This window comes from Protopterus annectens, chromosome 6.part0 (assembly GCF_019279795.1).
Source record: "Protopterus annectens isolate FY-2018-M chromosome 6.part0, PAN1.0, whole genome shotgun sequence".
In the NCBI taxonomy this organism is placed as follows: Eukaryota; Metazoa; Chordata; order Ceratodontiformes; family Protopteridae; genus Protopterus; species Protopterus annectens.
In genome coordinates, this window is record NC_056737.1 from 79,021,453 (window position 1) to 79,042,139 (window position 20,687).

General features: G+C 34.7%; 1 protein-coding gene across 4 annotated transcripts in view; it reads left to right on the forward strand.

Moving 5' to 3' along the window:
* NPL (N-acetylneuraminate pyruvate lyase) overlaps positions 1 to 20,687 on the forward strand; it is a 446,485-nt gene that overhangs the window by 176,549 nt on the left and 249,249 nt on the right. For all 4 annotated transcript variants that reach the window (XM_044073861.1, XM_044073864.1, XM_044073863.1 and 1 more), the window contains exon 9: positions 9,195 to 9,241. In XM_044073861.1, the coding sequence (XP_043929796.1) occupies positions 9,195 to 9,241 (47 nt within the window). The remainder of the gene's footprint in view (positions 1 to 9,194; positions 9,242 to 20,687) is intronic.

Here is a 20,687-nt window from a genome sequence, read left to right on the forward strand (position 1 = left end):
GCAATAATGTGTTTATGTTTGGAGAAGATATTTATCTCCAAAGGGATGGCGTAGCTATGGGCACTTCTTGTGCCAATAGCTACGCCAACCTAGTTATGGCAGCTTGGGAAGAAGAGTTTTTGCTCAATCATGACCTTTTCAGGAAATACGTTGGGCTGTACCGTAGGTTTGTAGACTATTTGTTTTTTGTTTGGCTTGGTGATGCTGAGACTTTGGGAATATTTGTTGATTATATGAATTCGTCTACTAGTTTCCTAAAGTTTACATTGAATTATTCCGACACTATGATTTCTTACTTGGATGTAGAAGTGTCTAGGTTAGAGAATGGAGCTTTGAATACCTCCATTCACAGGAAATTATGTTATAGGAACACACTTCTTCACCGAGGCAGTATGCATCCAAACCACATTTTTTATAATATTATGAAAAGTCAATTTTTAAGAGCCTCTAGATACAACCCTCTGGATCATAACTATGAGACTGAGGTGGAGCAGTTGAGAAAGATTTTCATTGACAGAGGGTATGAGATAGAATTAATTGACATGGTGATATGTGAGGTTAATGGATTACGCATGACAACAGCTAAACCATATTTTTCCGATACAAATGAAGGACAAGTAACACCATTAAATTCTTCTGGTGATTTAGTTCGACCTGTAATGTCCTATACTAGGGACACTAATAAGTTAAAGGAATTGTACATTAAACATTGGGACATTTTATCCTCTGACAGGGAAATTGTAGAAATGGTGGGACCTAAACCTCATTTTGCATTTAGGAATAAACCCAATCTGAAAAGGATATTATGTAGACCCAGGCAGGCCTCTTTTAAAAAAGTGGGTACTAGAAATGATAGGAATACGGTGCCATGCGGTGCCTGTAATCATTGCTGTTACATCAATGAGGAGATTACATTTGTTCATCCAGTCACGAACTATATGTTTCACTTTGCGACAGAATCAGACTGCAACAGTAAAAATGTGGTCTACCTGGCAAGATGTACTGCATGCACGTCATTTTATGTCGGTAAGACCAATAGGGTCTTGAAAGACCGCATTAGAGAACATAACTACAATATTAGGATAGGGTCAGACGTGAATGCGTTAGCGAAACATCAAAAAGCTTTAGGTAAACAGCATACATTCAAGTTTAGTGTCCTGCAGAAAGTATATTCTAACTATAGAGGGGGAGATATCAGCCTGACATTGGAATGTGAATTAAGATGGATAATCAGGTTAAAAGCTGATGAACCACCTGGTTTGAACGATAAAGTTCAAATAAAACCGATTCTGAATAACAGAAGGATTGCTCGACCTAAATAGTTTTTTAATAATTTTTAGAAGAATTAGATATTACAGATTTTATCCTTGTGTCATTTTCTGCATTTGCTTTATTATATGTTTAAAGTTTTTTGTGATGTCCAAATTAGTTTACATGTACATATATATCTTTAGTATGGTTTTAAGACAGCAGTTTTTTCTGCTTTCCCCTATATTTGTTTTTATGCAATAATCACTTTTGAAGCCTCATGAATAATTAATTGATGTCAGATGGCTCTTAACCAATTATTGTAAAGGGAACTGTTTTAAACTGCCTTGTATGAGTGCTATTGTAACAGTCTGATGAAGCCTATTGGCGAAAGCGCTCACGTTTGTCCTTCTGAATAAAACGTTTTGTTTTTACTTTTCGATTGGTTTACCAATACTTTTGGTGGTGGTGCATATCAGTATACTTGCAAACGCATCAGTGGAACTGTTGGAGTGTCTTTAGCGTTTTAACAAGGGAAGCGTGCGTATGGTGAATGACTACTTTTTGTAATGTGTTTAGTGGTTTGTAACAGTTATATTTATTTTAAGTATTTGGAAAAGTTTTTACAGGTTAATGTAATTTTTCGTCATGTATTTAAATGGATATACCTTTAAGACTTTTAAAATGTTTGATATGGTCACATGATTTTTTGATTGTATTTAAGGTTTTTTATGACTGCTGTCAAGTTCTGGTATTGAGATTAAAGAAAGAAGGCACTAAACGTATATTTGTGCAATTGTATTTTTTCAGTAACCATTATAGTCAGACACTCCAGCTTTGACTTGCTGACTTTAAAGTTTTTTTTAAATCAAGTAGTGTGCTTGTAGCTTACTGTTTTGTCTCCATGACTGTCAACATCTGTTCTGTTTAGACTGTGTTCTGCCCTCTCTGCTTGCCTCATATCAGTGTCTCAGAAGTGGAAAAGCCTATAGATATCCGGTGATGACTTCTAGTTTAAGTGGATAAAAATGAAGAAGGCAGTTCACGGACTCTTCTGGCAGCTAGTTTAGATAAAAGACAAGCCCACGATGCTGGAAAATCACACAAATCCTTTATTCTTTGAAATAAAATATCCTGTTAGCACTTTCGTTTAAACAGTGTTAAACTTCATCAGGCAACTGTTAGTTGAGTGTAGCTCAATAGCCCCTGTGCTGAAGTTAAAAGCTCTTAAAAGAAAAAAAGAGGGTAGCATCAGCTAGTTAAAACTTACTTATATACATTTTGTTTTACACAAGGAGTTTTTTCTGCCCAGTATTTAACCGGATGTCAGAAAAGTGAATAACTGTATTGATAGATGGGGAAAGAAAAGTGTATACTTCTTCACTTTAGCCATGAAGGTGAATTGTTGTCAGTTTCTGCAAAAAAAATAAAAAAATTCTCCTCCACAACTGGAAATCTAAGTGGGTTGATGGAGTATACAGTATTGAGTGTAGTGTTGCTGGTTGTTCATGTGTCTGAACAAGTGGGTGGCATTCTTTGCAATGTGGGTTGCAATGCTGTACAGGCCTCCTCCTTCCCTGGCTGTGGCTGCCACTCTTTCTGTTCGCCATGCCGCTGGATGGAGCAGAATTTATTAAGAGCATGTTAAGACAAGGATTTTGGATTTCCTTTTTACAGTCTGATGTGTTGTTTTGTTTGTCAGTGTGGAAGCAGTTTTAAAATGGAATGAGAACAAGTCTATATGCAAATGCAAAAGATTTTCATTTGTTGCAAGTATTTTTTTACATATTTTAAATATGTATTAAATTTAATCTATTGTATTTGCATATATTTATGAAGTAGGTGTAGTCAGTCATTTTTAAGAAATGTTCTTATGAGTGTTTAAGTCATTGGAATTTAATGCAGCTTAACACCTAAATGCAGTTAATAAAAATGCTTATTCGGAAAAAGTTTTCAGCATTGGTTTTATATTGTTTACATAAGATATTTAATGAATTTCACCTTAGTCATTCATAGTTTTTATAAATTTAATAATTATAAGCAGTAGTAGGCAGATGTATTGAGTGAATAGGTGCTTGTGTTTTTATGTATATGTGATGGATTAAGTCCATTAATGTTAATGAGTTGTTTAACCAATCAACGCTAAAGGAAGTTTATAAAGGAAATGAATGTGAAACTAACCAATCAACGCTAAAGGAAGTTTATAAAGGAAATGAATGTGAAACTAACAGTTGTCTAACACTTTGTTTAAACGAAAGCGCTAACAGGATATTTTATTTTAAAGAATAAAGGATTTGTGCAATTTTCCAGTATTGTGGGCTTGTCTTTTATCTAAACTTGCTGCCAGAAGAGTCCGTGAACTGCCTTCATTTTTCAGTTTTGAGGCTTTTTTCTGTTTCTTTTCTAGTTTAAGTGGAAATGAACCAAAAAGAAATGTATATAGAAGCATGATTGTTCATAAAGAGTCCACTGTTACTTGTATGAGAATTGTTCCCTTCATGATGGATTTCAAATGCCCTGAAGTTATAGATTTCTGAGGGAAGTATGAAAGCTGAACATTCTCTTCAGTTATGTTCTTGTGTTCCTTCTAGATAGTGCTGTTATACAGTGAGGTTCCCAAGTTCCCTCTAGAGGGTGTTTCACATTAGGGTTCCTGTGCTCCCTCTGGAGGGTGCTGTTTCACATTAAGTACCAACTCTGTCTTCTGCAACACCTATTGCAAGCAGAGGACATTTTACAGAAAAGTCTGGCAAAATTGTAGGTATTCCAAAATCCTGTTTAAACGTAGTTCCAACCCTTATCTTTCTGGACTTGTGATTGACTTCTATTTATTGGGAATTTATTAATTGTTAGCTTGCACCTTTGTGGTTGTAGGTATCTGCATTTGAACTGTACACATACTGTTGAGCAACTCCAGCTGGTAACTGGTGGTAATATATAATGGGTGCACTAGCTGGATTAAGGGGCTGGAGCTGAAATATGACAGAACACTGTGTGCATTATTATTTTGTAATGGTTATTTGCATATATCCCATGGGCCTGCACTACAGGAGGTTTAAGGTGTTACACAGTGAAAGACTCCAGCTTGGCTGAGTGTTTCATGGAGTTTATCAATAGATTCATCTGTGTGACCTTTTTACCCTTTGGATATTTTACAGGCATGTAATGTCTGTAGATGTTGTGCTTCCTTTTAAGCTCTGTTAAAGTAGAGACTAACGGCAAAAAGAGTGTAAATCCAACTTGTAAACTGAGAAAGTGGGACACACCACTCCAAGCATGGAATGGACCACAAAGTAAACATCCTGAATATCCACAAGAAAGAAACCTCTCCAACTAACAAAACAACTGGTATTGTAAAATAGACTTGATAAAAACAATACATTTTATTATCATTGTTTTGATAGATCCTGCATCATATTATTGTAATGCCAAGAGTTTATAATATGTAATGTAGGTAGTTTTATAATCATGTTTTTACTAACTAATGTACTATGCCTTTAATAATTGTTTTAATTTGTCTTCAATATTTAAAAGTTGTTGTAATTTGCAATGATATGGTCTGAGGAAGGGGTTGGATCCCTGAAAGCGCTTACCAGTTTAATAAATTATTTACCAGTGGTGCAACTGGTTTTATCGTTTTTATAAACATCCTGAATAACAGGATTACCACTGAATGCACAGTTTAATTAAAAGAAAATAGATGATGTCTGGATTGTGAGATGAAAGCACTTAATCAGAATCAAGTTAATCATACTTCCCTTTTTAAAGACCCACATTAGGCCATATGACCCTTAGAGACACCAACCTTTTTATAAAACACCTTGTGTAACACTCCATACAACACTGTTAAGTATCTTTGCAAAATGTAATATACAATATAAAAATATATATAATTTAAAACAAACTTTGTACTTGTAATTTTAGTTTATAGTCATGAAGTCCCAGCATTTTTTCAGCATCAGTAATCTACTGCCATTTTAATTCACATTTTCCAGGACTTCTTTCCAGGGGACCCCCTACTCTCAATTGGCTCAACTTTTTCAAGGACCTGGAAAACAAATCCATGATCTGAATAATTAACATGTCTATAAAATGCATTGGTCATATTTTTGTTTCTAACATACTCGTGTTCATAGAGCCTGGTTCTAAGATAGTGTTCTGTTTTCCCAGTGTAAAATGCTGTACGTTTTTTGCAGGTGGCCACGTACACCACCCCTTTGGTTCCACAATTAAAATATCAATCCATTCCAGTAATCCATCTACCGTAAATATTTTGTCCCTGTTTTTTGCTTGCACTTTCAGGGCTTATAAGTGCCCCTTTTTTGAATTAGTACTAATAGTACCCCTCCTTGTTTTCCATTAACTTTTTGAAGTTAATACCCTAGAATATGTAGTAGTAATAGAATGGGAAAAAACATCTCCTTTCCTGTTATTTTCACTTCGCTCAACACTCAAACCCAAAATAGGAAAATATGTACCTTTTTCCATTTAAGTACTACTACGTTATTACAATGGAGAAAGGTAATAGGATCATTCCTCTTTTCTAACATATTAACCAAAACACCAATTTCCTGCAAAAACTTCACTGGAGACCACTCTCGCATATCTCACTGTTTGCCCCCTTAACTAGGGCTTCCCTTTGAAAATAAGGGTAGCAACTACTGTAGTGTAATAGAGAATAGGTGGGTTTCCAGTTAATATTGGAAACAAACTTGTTGGAACAGCTGCCCTTAATAACATCCAGGTAATATAACATATCATAGTTTGTCTTAAGTAAACTCCAAAAAGGATGTAGTTATGTTAATATAAGCAATAAATTCTTCCAGCTCATCCCAAATTCCCCAACAAAAAATAAGTCGGCAAGAAACCTGCTGTATAAACCCCACTTTTTAACAAAAGTAGAATTCCATACAAGTCTGTGTTACCATTCAGCCATTACCAAGTTGGCGAACCTTGGGGCATATGTCACATCCATATTCCACTTCAAAGAAAACAGTTTTTCTAGATGTCTGAATCTAAGTGGTTAAAATGTTAATTTTCCTGCTCAAAAAAGAGCTTTTCCCAATAAGTTATTCATTAAACCACTCTTAACCCACTCCATGTTGGATGACAGAAAAAAAAATTGTCAGTAGTCAGAACATATGCTCCATGTTTGTGTTCTTTTCTGCTCCTTAAATCCCATGAATCTCTGAGTAAGTGGGGAACATTTTGAACTATGCCCTTAATCAATAAACTTTGTAATGAGGCAAGTTTTTGACACCCCCCTCCCACATCAACAATAGGTTTAAGGGGTGGGTTATATACATGTCTATGTATTTTGGGGATACCAGAAATGGAAGGAATAAGGGGCTTAGTCACTTCCATAAATTTTAAATGCTTGTGGTTTTATTTCCCCCTTGCATAAGCCTGTCATGTAAAATATAGCCAATTGTACCATAGGCAACATTTACTTAAATTAATTTCAGAAAATCTATTATTAAATATATCCCATCATTTTACACGACTAATCAAAACCATTCATAACAACAAGAACCCCGCCGTTGTCTGGTTTCATCATTCAAATGTTCTTGTTAAAGCAAATATTACTTAAAACCTTATTTTCATGGGAGTTCAGAATATCACATATCCAACCCTTTCTACTTGTATTGCACAACAGTTAATGAATGTCTAATTCTCACACTTTTTTCAAAAATAGCCACAACAGGATTATGAGGTGGGTTAAATGTGCTAGTCCTTTGTAAACTATTTTTAAGACTTTTGCTTTTTTCTTCCTTTTTTAAACCAAAGGGATAAATTAAGTTTTCCAGTAAATAACCTTAGGTCAGTAATGGTATTCCACACTGATGCTGTCCTAGTACGGACAGATATTCCCCTTTACAAAAAAATGTGCGTGTTCCTCATTGACAAAAAATGCAATATTATAATAAATATTATAGTCCTTAAACTTATTCTTAACCCCTTTTGAACCTCCCACAATTACTGCCAAGCCAGCCTAGTAAAATTGTTCATGTCCTTGATATTGTTCACAGTCCCTCCCCCCCTCCATTTCCTCTGACCCTTCCCCCTCCACAACCCAGGTTTGATGGTCACCCCAGATTTTATTCTGAACATCCCCTCAGCTGTTCCTGTATGTTACAGGGTTTTGTTTGAAAATAGTGTGATCTCCTCACTGGGGGTATTTCTAAAGGGGCTAGGGGGGACTGAGTCACATTGTGGTTCATTTCCATTGTCTGACATTTCAATATTGTCATGACGTCTAAGATTATTATTCTTTCTGCCATTACGACTGTTAGGGTATGCTAATCTTTGGTGAAACTCTTTGTGGTCCCTATCTAGCTTTTTTTTTCCTGGGATGAGATGTAAGAATTTGTTTATTAATGGAACTATGTCCTTTTTGGAGTATAAATGTTACTGTTAAGAAGAGCTGTTCCAATAAGTTTTCCAATATTTACCAAAAACCTAGTTACCAACCTTATTTTCAGAAAAGAAAGTCCTAGTTAAGGGGCAAATGAAATTTGTGCAGGAAATTGCTGTTTTAGTTACTGTATTTGAAAAAGGGGGTTACCCTGTTACCTTTCTCTGTTGCATTCAGACCAAAGTAGTTAATAAATGGGGAAAAAGGTACATAAAGTGAAAATAATAATAGGAAGGGAGATAATTTTTCCTGTGCTATGATTCCTATGTACTCTGTGGAAAATGGGGCCATTAAGGACATCATGTGCCGTAACTGGAAAATGTTTTAAAGCACATGACATACTTAGTCTTGGTGGGGGACCAAAGACTTACTTATAGGAAGGGTTAATTTCAAAAAGTTTATAGAAAACAAGAAGTGTAAAATTGATACTAAAACAGAGTATTTATAAGTGCAGGAAATGCAAGCAACGTTTTATAAAATAGGGAGAAAATATGTACATAAATGTTTGGTGGATTACTGGAATGGGTGGATATTTTAATTGTGGAGCCAAAGGAGTGGTTTGTGTAGCTACCTGCAAGAAATGTACATTTTACATTGGGAAAACAGAACATTATCTTAGAATCAGAATATATGAACATATGAGTATTATGACGTCCCCTTCTCTAGGCTAGTAATCAAGGAGCCTGAATCCTCACCACTGACATTGGTGAGGGACATTCACTTAGAACAAAAATAGATGCACACAGTATTTCCAGATGCAGCTCTCTGCATCAAGCACAATTTCCCTTGAGTACACAGGGAACACTCAGTCCAGGGGCTGGGTTTCCCTCTCTCTAGGCCACCAATAAGACTCCCACTGGCACAGCTGTAAAGTTAAGTCCTCAGTCAAGTTTCCAAGCAAAGTCCTCCACCACTGTGTCCCTGCTGCAAGTAGCTAATGCACACTCTTGAGATTTGATTTACACACACACACACACACACACACACACTTAACTTCTAGGAAAGGCTGGCACAGATTTACTAGCTATGCCCCTCTGCCCAGATTATAACGTGGTTACTGCCACCAGACACTTCAAAGCCGGCTACTCTAAGCCTCTTACAAGGCTACCCAGTTATACTGAGTGAAATTAATACTAATACAAATGGTAGTGTTTGACGAGTGCAGTAAAGCTTTCAGGGATGGCTTTACTGTCAAAGGTTAAAATATTCTGTAAAGGACCAGCCAAAATGAAAAAAATTAAATATATGTAATAGAACCGGAAAATACTAAATATCTCCAGTAAATACCAGAGTTCGTCACAGAAAATATTAAAATAACACAGATACAAAAGATGTACCTGATTGTAGAATTTTCTGAAAAATATAAGAACTGATGGGTAGAAGAGAAATTACCCCAAGTGTAGTACCAGTTAAGCAGGGTCCCTCTTGTAGATCAATATACTGAGAATGTTTGTTAATTTTACATGTATGTTCTTAAAGCTAGAGCCCTGTTTGGACTGTTATCTGAAGTATTTCCTTATTTTCTTTTTAGGAATTACTGGGAGGCTTAGTTCTGGGAGCATCAGGTGCTATTGGCAGGTGAGTAACACATTTCTCAGTTTTTTAATGTTGCCTGCATGTGCAAGTAGGTAAGTAGTGTTTTTTTTCTTTTTTTTTTTTTTTTTAAGATTTATTGGGACAAATTCTTAGAATGAATATTAAGTGAAGTACCGAAGTGCGTTAAGAATGTTATAATTGTATTACTGTCCTGTCCTTACCTCGAATGTCTCAATCTGTGCTGAACAGAAATATCCTGAAAACTAAAAGGAAAAGCATTCCTGCACTGCCCTCACTAAGGACAAGGACTGCAAGGTCTATATCTTAAGTGTAACTGTTGTGCTACTAGATTGTTTTGGCTGAACTGGGTCTACAGCTAGCCTAGGGTCCATAGTAAAAGATAGCTTAACAGTCTTACACTCCCTAGTCAGGCTGCTGTAATAAGTAATAAAAAAGCATTTTACAGCTCAAACAGCCTGTATAACACATTTCCTTGCTTGCTTCATCTCACAGTTGCTAAAAAAAAGTAACAGAATATCTGTATAAAAGTCAGGTTAAAAGCTTGCTTTCTCCCAACAGTCAGTGAAATTGCCTGGCTAAGCTGCAAACTTTAATACAGTATTGAGTACAATACAGCTCACTTTTCAAAGAATTGAGTAAATTGGAGCTCACTTTAAAAAGAATGGAGTAAAACACTGTAAAGTTATATTTGTTAAGCCTGCATACTCACAGACCCTGGAAATCCTTTTAACTTGGTATAGTCCTGCTTCGCTCACCCTCACTTCGTGCCCCACTACTTCTAAATTTAAGCCCAATAAACCCCTCCCTCTCTCCTACAACCCATCATTTATAACCTGCACCTCCATACACCACCCATTCCTGCCACCAACCCCCTTAATTGTCCACCCACATTCCTTACCAAGTACCACTACTATCAAGATGAGACCAATTATGTTCCTCTCAGTTATATTGCCTGGGCTATATCTCCTCACCATCTATGAAAACCAGCCCTATTGTGGCTTTCACTACCCCATCTCTCATACCATCTGTGCTCCCACCTTGAGTGAATCAGACCATCCCCTAGCTCACTACAAACCTGTCCTCTCCACTTTTAACAACTACCAACTAACTAGACCACAGACCATCTCCCACAAAACTAGAGATCGTAAAATAATAAGTAAAGTGCTGAAACTAATAATCATGGTACAACTTGCACTGATGAGGGATGGAGACATCCACCCTACCCCTGGACCCACCCTTCCCACAAGCTCCCAGCCCACTACCACCTTCAACATACGGCCAAATGCAAGGTCCCCTAACTCTCTCCTGACCTGTCATCTAAACATCAGGAGTATTAACAACAAGGTCTATAATCTTCATGCCTTCTAGCCACCTACTCGCCTGATGTGCTACATTTTACAGAAACCTGGCTAAAACCAGGAACTAAAAATGATGAGGTTATCCCCCCCAGGGTATAACACACTTAGACTAGACCGAAATTCCAGGAAAGGTGTAGTAGTAGCAGTTCTGTTTAAAAGCACAATAGATGTCACACTAGCCCCACAGCACCCCCCCCTTGTTCAGTAATGCAGAAGCCCTAGTTAGCAAACTACAGCTTAACAAAAGTAAATCTATATTCATTGCCTGCATTTATATTCCCCCAGGCAACAATGCAAATACCCTAGAAGACTTCCTCCAATGGCTTTCCAACATATCCCCATGAAACTATGGTGTTAAGAGACGTTAATATTGACTGGAACAATTGTTCCCCTGAATCTCCCACCACCCATATACCTTCACTGCTATACCCAACTTGTATCCTCACCCACCAAAATAAATAAGTCCAACTACAAAGGCAGTATTCTGGACTGGATTCTTAACAATCACCTAGACCTACACATATAACACAGGTAGCCTCCCAGATGATAAAAGTGACCACCTACTCACTTGCATCATTAAGCATAAAGTAGATAACCACCACCAAGTTCTTTATAAATCTATTAGAAACAACAAGAACCTTAACTCCACTGACTTTCAGAATGAAGTCAGAGCATGCAATTGGACCATACTTGACGAACTTCCACTAGATGATGCTGTAGACTATTTTAATTCTAAATTCCTATGCATTCTAGATTCTCATGCTCCTATCCACACTCTTAGAGCCAAAACCAAGACTGCCCCCTGGCTCTCTAAAGTAACCAAAATCATAGCAAGAAATAAAGCATGGGACAAGTGGTGCATCTCCAAAGACCCACTTGACCATATTAAATTCGATAACTGAAATGATACCAAGAAAGCCACATTGTTAGACAAAAAAACTTCTATCAACACCTTCAGCAAAAACACCAGAACAAACCTCAAAAATGTTGGACAGGCATAAACAAACTGCTTCACCCTGGCCAAACCTCCACCCCCACCTCCTCAACTTGCGACCTTAAAACTCCAGAGGAAACTGCTAACATCATTAACAACTTTTTTACCAAAATCAATCCCTAGCTAGCCAACTACACCCCACCAGTTCCTTTCAAAACTCCTCCACAACCACTACCCCACTCCATTTTGCCTTCCAACCTGCATCTACATCGACCATCCGATCTCTAAAGCCCACTGGAGGGCAGAGCTTGAATGGCTAATTGAAGGCAGCAGTATTTTAGAGCTCCATATAACTAGTTAAATAAGACAGGAAAAAATATTCTTTTTTTTCTTCTAAGTATAAAATTTTATAGTTTTACAAATAATTTCCTGTCAAAAAGCTTGGAAATATATTCACTTTTTAAAATGAGCAACTCAAGGAATTCTCACCAGGATGTTGCCTTAAAGAAGGAACTACAAAAGATGGCATCTACCCTGTAGGAGTTGTCTTTGAAGATGTTGTCTTTGAAGATGGATGATTTCAGAGAGAATCTAGAAAATCTTAAAATAAGCAGTCAAAAACAGGCTGATACCCTCAAGGAAATGCTACAACACCAGACAAGGATAACAGGAATAGAGGTTTCTGTAAATGACTTAGAAAGCAGACTTAAGGAAGAGGAAACACAGAACTGCTTCTTAAACAAAACACTTGGTTGGTTAATAAAGTAGATGACTTGGAAAATAGGGAGAGGAGAAATAACATCAGGATTTTCGGATTAACTGAAAACACAGAAGGTGAGGATATAATTGCCTTTTTATCAAGCTGGATCCCTGACTTTTTAAATTTAAAAGAAGGACTTTCCTTTGGCATTGAAAAAGCACACAGCTCTTGGGAAACCTGCCACTAACTCAGACTTTCCTCCTAGGTCAATAATTATCAAATTTCTTTCATACTTGGGACAAGGAACTGATTTTAAGATCTGCTTGGAGGAAGGCATCTCTAAAATATAAACAGCCGGATAAGATTTGATAACTACTATTCATCTAGAATAATTGAACAAAGGAAAAAAGTGAGGCCAATGATAAAGTTTCTGAAACAAAATAACATCAAGGCACAACTTGCATATCCAGCTAAGATAAGAATACTGTATGCCAATGAGATGAGGACTTTTTATTGACTTAGAGGAAGCCTCGTCATTTATTAAAACTAATAATGTGGTTACTTTACCAGAAGATATGTATTGGATGTCACCTTCTCTTAAGAGAACAAAAGAAACAAATGTCTGGACAGATGTCAAAAAAAGAAGCAAAAGACTGCTGTTGCAGCCAAATCTCACAAATCCTCTACTGTGATATTAATTGCTTTAACATTACTTTAAAGGACCAATTTTACTGCTTGGAATTTTAAAACGAAGATAACTACTGGAATCTTTATCTATATTTTTTGAAAATAGATGACACGAGAGATTTCACATTACCTCAGGTATGTAAAACAGGGTACTTTTCTTTCACAGAAGGAGGGTTATATAGCACATAAAATATACTGTAAATCAACATACATAGTATATGTATTTTCTCTTTTCTTTTTTCTCTTATTATTTTAACTGATCTCGTCTTCCTTTCTAAATTCTCTCCTATTTACTATACTAATATAGTCTGTATATGTTTAATAACTCACTATCTATACATAGATAAATAATAGTCTAAAATAATCTAGTTTTAAAGTAGACTAATTGGAATAGTGAACTTGTTACAACATTTATTAGATTAATGATCGTTACTGTTATGCTTATTGGGATTGGGGACATGTTCGTTATTAACTCTGAAATGTTCCATTCATGTACATGTGCCCTTTGAATTATTTCCTTTTAGTATTAAATATATAAACAAAAAAAAGGGGGGGGGATGTACTGTTGGTTAAGAGTAGTGAAGCTTTCTTCACATTCTATTTGCATTGCCATAGCAACAGTAAACTGCTACAGTTTCTAAGGGCATTGTGAACCTGTGAAGTGCATTTAGCCTCACAGATAAATAATAAGAAAAAGTAATGTTTAGTTATCAAAATGAAAAACAACCTAAGCAAGGTAAAATAAATACATAACAGGACTATTTGTAAATATTTTATGATTTATCCTCATAGGATTACATATTCCTGGAAATGCAAGTGAAATACTCCCAAACTACATGTGCACTTAAATGTAGAAGCTTGATTAAAAAGTATTACTCAGTTTAACATTAACATGCTATATCCGCGGTGGTACAGCGGTAGCATTATCTCACAGCAAGAGGTTCTCCTGTTTGATTCTCTGCTGGAGTTCCTTCTGTGTGGAGTTTGCATGTCCTCCCCGCAGTCGAGTGGCCTCTGAAAGCCTGCGTGAATGGGCGCGCCTTCGCTGAAGGTTGGGCGTCGGGCTGTCAACTCGGCACCGTAAAAATCGACTGCTAATTATTAGCGGACTGGAGTTCCGCTGTGGCGACCCCTAACCGGGAAAAGCTGAAAAGACAAACCAACTCAGTTTAACATGCTGATTTCCGAAGCTGTCTGCACTGTAAAAGTTGCATTTTACATGTTACTTGACATGGTCAGTCTGTAATGCACATGAAAAGATACAGATTACTTTTTGCAACATGTTATCTTTGCAGTTACCTCACACTCTGTACAAACTCACTTGGTAACTGATAGCTATTCATTTAAAATATCAGTTTAAATATTAAATGTGCCCTTGAAATGCTATTGACATTTTGACAAAATATAATCTGAACTGTAAAATGAATGACTTGAAAGAAGTGAAGTAATGCATAGATTTCAAAGACAGCTCTTGACACTACAGTAAAAGTAAAAATATATATTCACAAGGAAGTTTTGAAATGTTTTAGTCTTCCAGTTAAAGTAGCTTACTGTCTACATTTTGCGATATCAGAAAGTTTGAAGAGCTAGGACATTACTCTTTTGTCTTTATAATGATTATTAGACAGATGTTAGACTCTGCTTTGTTTAATGAATTGTGACTTGTTTGAGGAAAACTGGACTCAATTACTCGCATTGGACTACACATTCCTGAAAACTCAGCTGAAATGTTCCCAAATTACTTGTGAATTTAAATGAAACTGCCTGTTTAATGAGTATAATTTACTTTAACAACCTGAAATCCATAAGCTATCCGCTCTATGTATTCTACATTTATATATGTCACTTGCATATGACAATCTCTAGAGCACATGAAAAAATACATATTATTTTTGCAACATGCTATATTTGCACTAACCATAAATTCTAAACTAACTCAATTGGCAACTGACAAGTTTATTTGAAACAGTCTAAATATTAATAGTGCCCTTGAAATATTGTTGCCGTTTTAACAAAACCTGAATTGAAAAAGGAGTGATTTGAAGAAGTGAAGTATTGTACAGATTTCAAAGACTGCTATTGACACTACAATATAAGTAGAAATGTATACGTGCAAGGAAAAATTGAAATACTTTATACTTTGTTAAAATAGCTTATTAACGTTTTGCTTTATCAGAAAATTTAAAGAACTACGAAATTTTCTAATTTGTCTTTATAATGTATACTAAAGTGATGCTAGTGACTGACTTGTTTAATGGATTGCGAGTCATGTACAAGATGGACTACTGAATGTTATTTCTGTTTACCTGTGTTTGCTGAATTTCTTTTTTATTAGTATTGATTTAAAACAAGGGAAAGAAAGGGAAGGGAAATCTCTGTTTTTTGGTCAAGGGAGGCGAGGCTTAAGAGTATTCTAACTGCCCTGAGAACACTCTAAGATGCTCTAAATACTATTTGATTAATACTTACCTAAGGTAAGTCTTGATTACCATATAGGTACCTTTACATTCATTCTAGACCTGATGTGATTACCTGTTCTGGAAGGAGGAGGTGCCCTGTGCAGGATGGGAATTGTCAGGGTGATCATAGTTCATTCTTAGACTCTGCTTTGTAAATCTATAAATATGTAAAAGCACTGCACATTAGAATGTAGGTTATCTCTACTCAGAGTCAGGATACCACTGATGAGCCATATCTTTTCATAAGTGTAAGTTGAAGTTGGTGAGCTGAAGAGTGGGAAAGTAAAGGAAGACGGTACACCTACAGTAAATTCATATTTCATTGGTAATCACTCATGGTCTCCTGCAGAGTCCTTTTAGTCAAATTATTTTAGTAATAATCTATATGTTGTTGGCTTATTTTAGTGTATGCTCCTGTGTTGCATTTAATTTATCCAAAATGACATATCTAACATGTTTGGAATCTCTTAAAGGTAACTAAATATTGGATATTTTCTAAGTCAACATAATTGTTTACACTACTAATATTCAATCCTGATATATAAAATACTATAGAACAATAATAGAATAATATAGAATTTCATTTCTCAAGAAAATTCTCCATATAATTTAACATATGGAGCTCAGTTGATATTCTTGGGTAAAAGTATGAGTGATAATCCAATATCTTTATCTCTATCTTTATCTATTGGATTAGGAATGACTTTCATTCCATGTTTAATGGGAAATTCATATTTACTTGTATTTGATGCTTTAGAATTAATGTTTTATAGAAGTACTTTTTAAAGCCTGACCAGAATTTTACCCTACTTGTATTTAAAGAAGAAAGAACATTAAATTACACTCCCAAGTTTACACACACAAAAATAACATTCAGTGTTATCAGGGAAAATGGTGCAACTACTATATTCAAAATAAAAAAAGCAAAATGTTTCTTCCAACAATAACTTGAAATGGATTTAACATTCTTATTAAATATTAATGGCTTAAGTAATGCAAATAAAAGATCAAACTTACTAAAATATATAAATCTAAATAAGGCACATATAGTATTTCTCCAGGAAACTCATTTTAAGACTAATGATAGCTTTATTTGGAACCCTAAGGACTATACAGTCTTAGCTCAATCCTCCTATAGAATAAAGACAAAAGGAGCGTCAATTCTGGAAGAAAAACATAATCACTCCAAAAGTTATTTATAAATATGAAGACAAAGAAGGTCTACTAGCATTTGTTAGAATTAAATTTAATAACAGAATCTAGACCGTAGCTAATCTATATTGGTTCCCAGGAATTGGAGCAGGAATGGTTAAAAAAAAAAAAAACACCTAGATTTTATTTCCAACATTTATAAAGGAAATCTTATACTGGGAAGAGACTTTTTAATTGTACTTTAGAAGATTCTGAAACCACCAAGAAGTATTTTCGCATAGCAACTATTTCAAAATCCTTAAGATGGAATGATTAATTTCATTTAATAGACACTTTTAAAGTAAAAGATGATAAATCTTTATTATTTTCCCATACAGGCCATAGATTTGGAACACAAACCAGAATAGACAAATTATTTGTAGTTCAAGATTTACAAACAAAAATTTTCAACTTCTCAATAGTTCCATGCCCCATCTCAGATCATGACTCTCTGATAATGAAGCTCCAAATAGAGTTTAAACCTTTAATCCTCTCAACTAGAATTCCATCATATATCACGAAAATTAAAGAATTCAGACCCTGGATGTTGTCAGAACTACAATTATTTCTTGAAATTAATAATACAACAGAAATCAGTAGAGCCATGGTTTGGGACTCATTAAAAGCGTATTTATTTGGTAAGACCCTTAGCTGGTACAAAAACAAAGTTAGAGAGTGGGAATCTGAATCATTAGACTTGCAAACCAGACTCTTGACAGCAAAATCTAAAAAAAAATCAGAATTGTCCAGAAGTCAAAAAAGAAACTGGAATTAAATAAAAAATATAATGAAATTCTAACACAAAACTTGTCTAGCCTTGGAAAAATTAAAAAAAAACTCATTAGCCACCTCCCCCAGATATGTACATAACTTATCTACAAGAATTAAAATACAATCTAAAGCAAATAACATTAGTATATATCATGAAAAGAAAGGAAAAAAGTATCAGATGTAGGAGAAATCTTTGAAGCATTTCTGTTCCATTATATGGAACACTTAAAAAGATTTAGATACAAATCAAATAAATTTAGAACCTTAATATATAAAAAAATTCCCGAAAACTTAAAACTAGACCTACAAAAACCTATATCCTACAAAGAAATTGTTGACAAGATAAAAGAAAGTAAATCTAACAAAGATCCAGGGATAGATGGTATAATTACAGAAATTTACAAACTCTTCCCTTCAATAGTAATCTTCCTTTTTCATAAAACTTTGCTAGAAGTCCAGTCAGAAGCAAAAATACCACCCTCATGGAAATATTCTCTCAACACCAATTCTAAAAGATAATAAACCATTAGCCCTTTCCACCTCATACAAACCTATGTCATTACTGAATAATGATTAAAAAATATTCATGTCAGTTCTAGCGAACAGAATGAAAATTCCACTTTCAAAGACAATAATGATCAAACTGGATTTTTATATAACAGGCACACACATGATAATATTAAAAGAATACTCTTATAGATTATGTGAATAAAGAAGATAAAGAAATGCTTGTAATCGGATTAGACATAGAAAAAGCCTTTGATTCCCTCAACTGGGAGTATCTATTTAAAACTTTAGCATTATTCAGATTTCCTCCTCCCTTTATCGTATTACTAAAAACATATATATTAATAACTTAGCCTACATTAAATTATGTCCTTTCACTTCAGAATCTATCCATATAACGAAAGGTACTAAACAAGGATATGCCCCCTTTCTCCTATTTTATTTGCTTTGGCTATAGAAATACTTGCCGAAATAATATGCAATAATCCAAGAATAAAAGGAATAGAAGTCTATGACCAGTACGTATCTAAATGTTTTTTGCTGATGATATTTTATTAACCCCATCAAACTTTGGAGAGTCATTAGGAGAGCTAGAAGTGGTAATGGACAAATTTTATAAGATTTCAGGTCTAGACTTTAATGGATCAAAATCAAAATTTCTATTTTTAAATAAAGAAAAAGAACTACAAGTTACAGATAAATCCATTATAGGAAAACAAGAACTTGCGCTAAATTATTTAGGAATAGTGTTATGCAAAAGTATAAACAAAACAATATTAAATTATAAAAACATTATTGAAACAATAAAAATATGTATAGAAAAGTGGAACAAAATTATATTACCTTTTGAAGACAGATTGCAATTAATAAAAATTGTCTTATTGCCAAAAATACTATATGTAGCAGTACTGTTAATTCCTGAAAGATGCATTCTTAAACAAATAACTCATGTTTAATAACATTTTTATGGTATCCCAAAAAGAACAGAGTAGCTCTAACTCATCACATTAGACCCTGGAAACCAGGAGGATTGAACTTCCCAGAAATAGAAACATATGTAAAAGCATCTGTGCTTAAAACTACAATAGACTGGATAAACCCAAATTATTTTGCCAACTGTTAAGAATTAACAATGGCTATATTAACAATGAATTTAATCTGCTAAAAAAAATTTAATAGTAGACCAAACAAACCCTGATACATGCTGTGCATAAGTATACAATATAATATAACAAAACCTTCTAAAACAACACTGATTAATCATTACATCGGTTCCTTTAGGAAACTTATCAATGCAAACATAGATCTAAAACTTTGGTTTGACCTTTTAACACCATTTACCATCACTACGAACTTTCTCACAAAATATATAGGGGAAACAATAACCTCCTGGGAACAAAATGGATTCTTATACTGGTTTCAGTGTGTAAATAAATGTTTTAGATATACATATGATAAAAACTGCTTACAATATTCCAACACAGGACTGGGTAACCTTACAAAGCATTCTAATGTACACTCAAGATTTATGCAGATTAATAATTCCTCATTTAAAGATATTCCAAATCTAATACGTTTTCTGTATGAATTTATATACAGTAGTTGTGAAAAGAAAAATTCCATTTCAAATCTATATAAAGAGTTAATAACACATATAAAACAATTCCCTAACCATCATACTGGCAGTTCTTAAAAGGTCAGTCATTGCAGTTAACAGAAGAAATCTATTCGTTAATTACACCTTTAACACACAATACTGGAAAATATTTAACTGGAAATACTTGCATAGAGCATTTTTAACACCAGATAGAATTAAAAAGATCAGTATTTCTATAAATGTTTTTTGCTGGAGGTGTGAAAAGTCATATAAAGCAGACTGGATTCCTATTTGTTATGAATGTAATAAAATTAAATCATATTGGAATGGAATCGATCATTTTTTACAAGCTTTATTTAATGAATCCTTTACCTTAACTAAAGTATTGATTTTGCTAAATGTAAATGAAGGTCCCTACCTGAATAAGACAAATATGTATTTGTTATGTACAATACTTGCTATATCTAGGAAATGCGTAACCAGAAAGTGGAATTCAAATACACCCCCGACCTTGGAAGAATACTACACTGTAATGAAGACAACTGCATTGATGGAAATAAAAATCAAAGAACTACGAATCTATCCCAGGCCATTGATAAATAATCCTTGGAAGAAAGTTGTGTCTTTGTTGGACACTCTGCAATAATCAATATTGTGTATCTCGTAACTGATCTGTTAATTCTATATTTAATAACATACAGTGTATATAATTGAAAGTCAGGCTATTGTAAATATTGTATGTAGTTTAAAATTATATTTAAAAATATTATGTAAATGTTATTTTAATTGAAAATAAAATATATTTGAGGAAAAAAAAAAAAACTAAAGCCCACTACCCTGGCAGCTGATCTCCTCCCACCAGAATATTTACAAAAAGGGGCAGATGCCATTGCATACCCTGTCTCAATCGTAATAAACCACACCTTGACTAAAGCCACTATCCTCTCTCTGGAAGGTTTTCCATGTCATTCCCCTTCATAAAGGAGGGAATTCTTTAGACTTCTCAAACTTCCGACCAATAGCCATACTATCACCACTGGCCAAAATTATGGAAAAGTGCGTTCACAACCAATTAATGCACTCTCACCCAAAATGGCCAACTTTCAGCATGGTTTCAGGCCACACCACATATTAGCCCTTCTATCCTTCTCTAACTCTATCAACACCAATCGAAACAATAAACTTACCTCAGCTCTCGCTTCCTAGATCTCGCAAAGGCCTTTAATATGGTCAGTCACCAACTGCTTTTCCGCACCCTGAAGG